The sequence below is a fragment of the Tarenaya hassleriana genome, unplaced genomic scaffold (assembly GCF_000463585.1).
Source record: "Tarenaya hassleriana unplaced genomic scaffold, ASM46358v1 Cleome121, whole genome shotgun sequence".
Classification (NCBI taxonomy): domain Eukaryota; kingdom Viridiplantae; phylum Streptophyta; class Magnoliopsida; order Brassicales; family Cleomaceae; genus Tarenaya; species Tarenaya hassleriana.
Genome location: NW_010962504.1, coordinates 251,326 through 253,042, shown reverse-complemented (window position 1 = coordinate 253,042; position 1,717 = coordinate 251,326). Strand labels below are relative to the sequence as shown.

At 34.4% G+C, this 1,717-nt stretch overlaps 1 protein-coding gene across 1 annotated transcript in view; it reads left to right on the top strand.

The window, feature by feature from the left end:
- The window catches only part of LOC104807066 (probable pectate lyase 12), a 5,481-nt gene extending 4,321 nt beyond the window's left edge, over positions 1 to 1,160 (top strand). The window contains 4 exon segments of the mRNA XM_010532181.2: position 1; positions 3 to 146; positions 569 to 777; positions 938 to 1,160. The exon segment at position 1 is cut by the window's left edge and continues 71 nt beyond it. Of these exon segments, the coding sequence (XP_010530483.1) occupies position 1; positions 3 to 146; positions 569 to 777; positions 938 to 1,112 (529 nt within the window). The 3' untranslated portion in view covers positions 1,113 to 1,160.
- Positions 1,161 to 1,717: the final 557 nt, after the last annotated feature.

Genomic DNA, 1,717 nt, shown 5'->3' with positions numbered 1-1,717 from the left:
TGCCGAGATGTCGCCGAGGATATATCCACGTCGTTAACAACGATTTCACCGAATGGGAAATGTATGCGATCGGCGGTAGCGGTAACCCCACCATCAACAGTCAGGGCAATCGCTATACCGCTCCTTCCAACCCGTTCGCCAAAGAGGTAACGATATAAGGGTACTATCGTAAATATTGTCCAAGGTTTAACCTAAGGTGCCCAATTCGGTTTCGGTTCGGATTTGGTTTTAGAAAAATATAACCATTCGGTTTTTATATTAATTTCGGATTTTTATTGGTAAAAAACTCATTTTTCAAACAAATTGTCAGTTTTTTCGGTTATTTTTTTATTCGGTTCGGATTCGATTTTTTCGGATTTATAGAAATCATAACTGTTCGGTTTTTATATCAGATTCGATTCGATTACGGTTATACCTTATTCGGTTTGGTTCAATTCGTCTATTCGGTTAATACCCAAAATAGCCCCTCTTAGTTTTTAACCTAGGGTTTTTACACTATAGGTTTAAGATGTACATTACGGTAATAAAATACAGGGAAAAACATATTCCTATATCGTTGTATGTATAGGTGACGAAGAGAGTTGAGACGCCGGACGGAGAATGGAAAGGTTGGAATTGGAGATCGGAGGGAGATATTATGGTGAACGGAGCGTTTTTCGTGGCTTCGGGCGAAGGCATGGAAGTGAAGTACGAGAAAGCGTATAGTGTCGAGCCTAAATCCGCGGGCTTCATCGATCAGATAACCTTCCATGCCGGCGCTCTCGGCATCGGTGGCAGGTTACACTCGATCCCTCTAATGAATAAAATAAACTTGATCAAAACCATGGGTTATTAATCAAATTTGAAATGGTTGCTTTATATCCTTTTAGCACAATTTTTCATTATCTAATACCGGTGTTATAATAGGATTTTGATTATGGTTTAATGTATTGAACAGAGATAACAATGTGGGAGTGTGGAGAACCGGAGCCGGACCGGGAGGGAATGTCGGTTCAGATTCGTTTTATGATTATACTGATGAAATGTCTGGGACCGGTTCAATCAACCGGTTTTGTTATTTATCAATTGTGTCATCCTTCTTCATAACATGTTTGGTCGTTTTCATATTGTAACATGAATCTCGGTCATTTTAATCCAAAGGAAGACGAATTTCCTCCCAACTCAGAACTTGTTTATTGTTTTACCCTCCCATCCAAGGCCCTCTAATTCGAGGTGGGAATTTCGGTTCTGAAATGATTGTATCATTTTTTAAGTATGCTTTTTTCTATATAAAATAAAAAGTAAAAGACCATATCCAAATCAGAACCTAATATAAAAATAAGGGGTAATCACATAAAAATACTCGAACTTTTACAAAAATCTCAAATAAATACTCGAACTATAAAATTGTCATATAAATATATGAACTTTTCAAAACTCCCACATAAATACCCAGACTTTTAAATTTTTTTCAAATAAAACAAACGCAATTACTGACTCATCAAAAAACTGCTGACTCAGCAAAAAAAACTGCTGACTCAGCAAAAAAACTGCTGACTCATCATTCAAAAATATTATTAAATATCTAAATATTCATCTACATATATTTAAATTAATATATGCATATAAATTCACATATATATACAAATATATATATATATATATTAAAAATAAAATTATTTATAATTAATAAAACACATATACACATAACTACAATATATATATATATCATTACTAA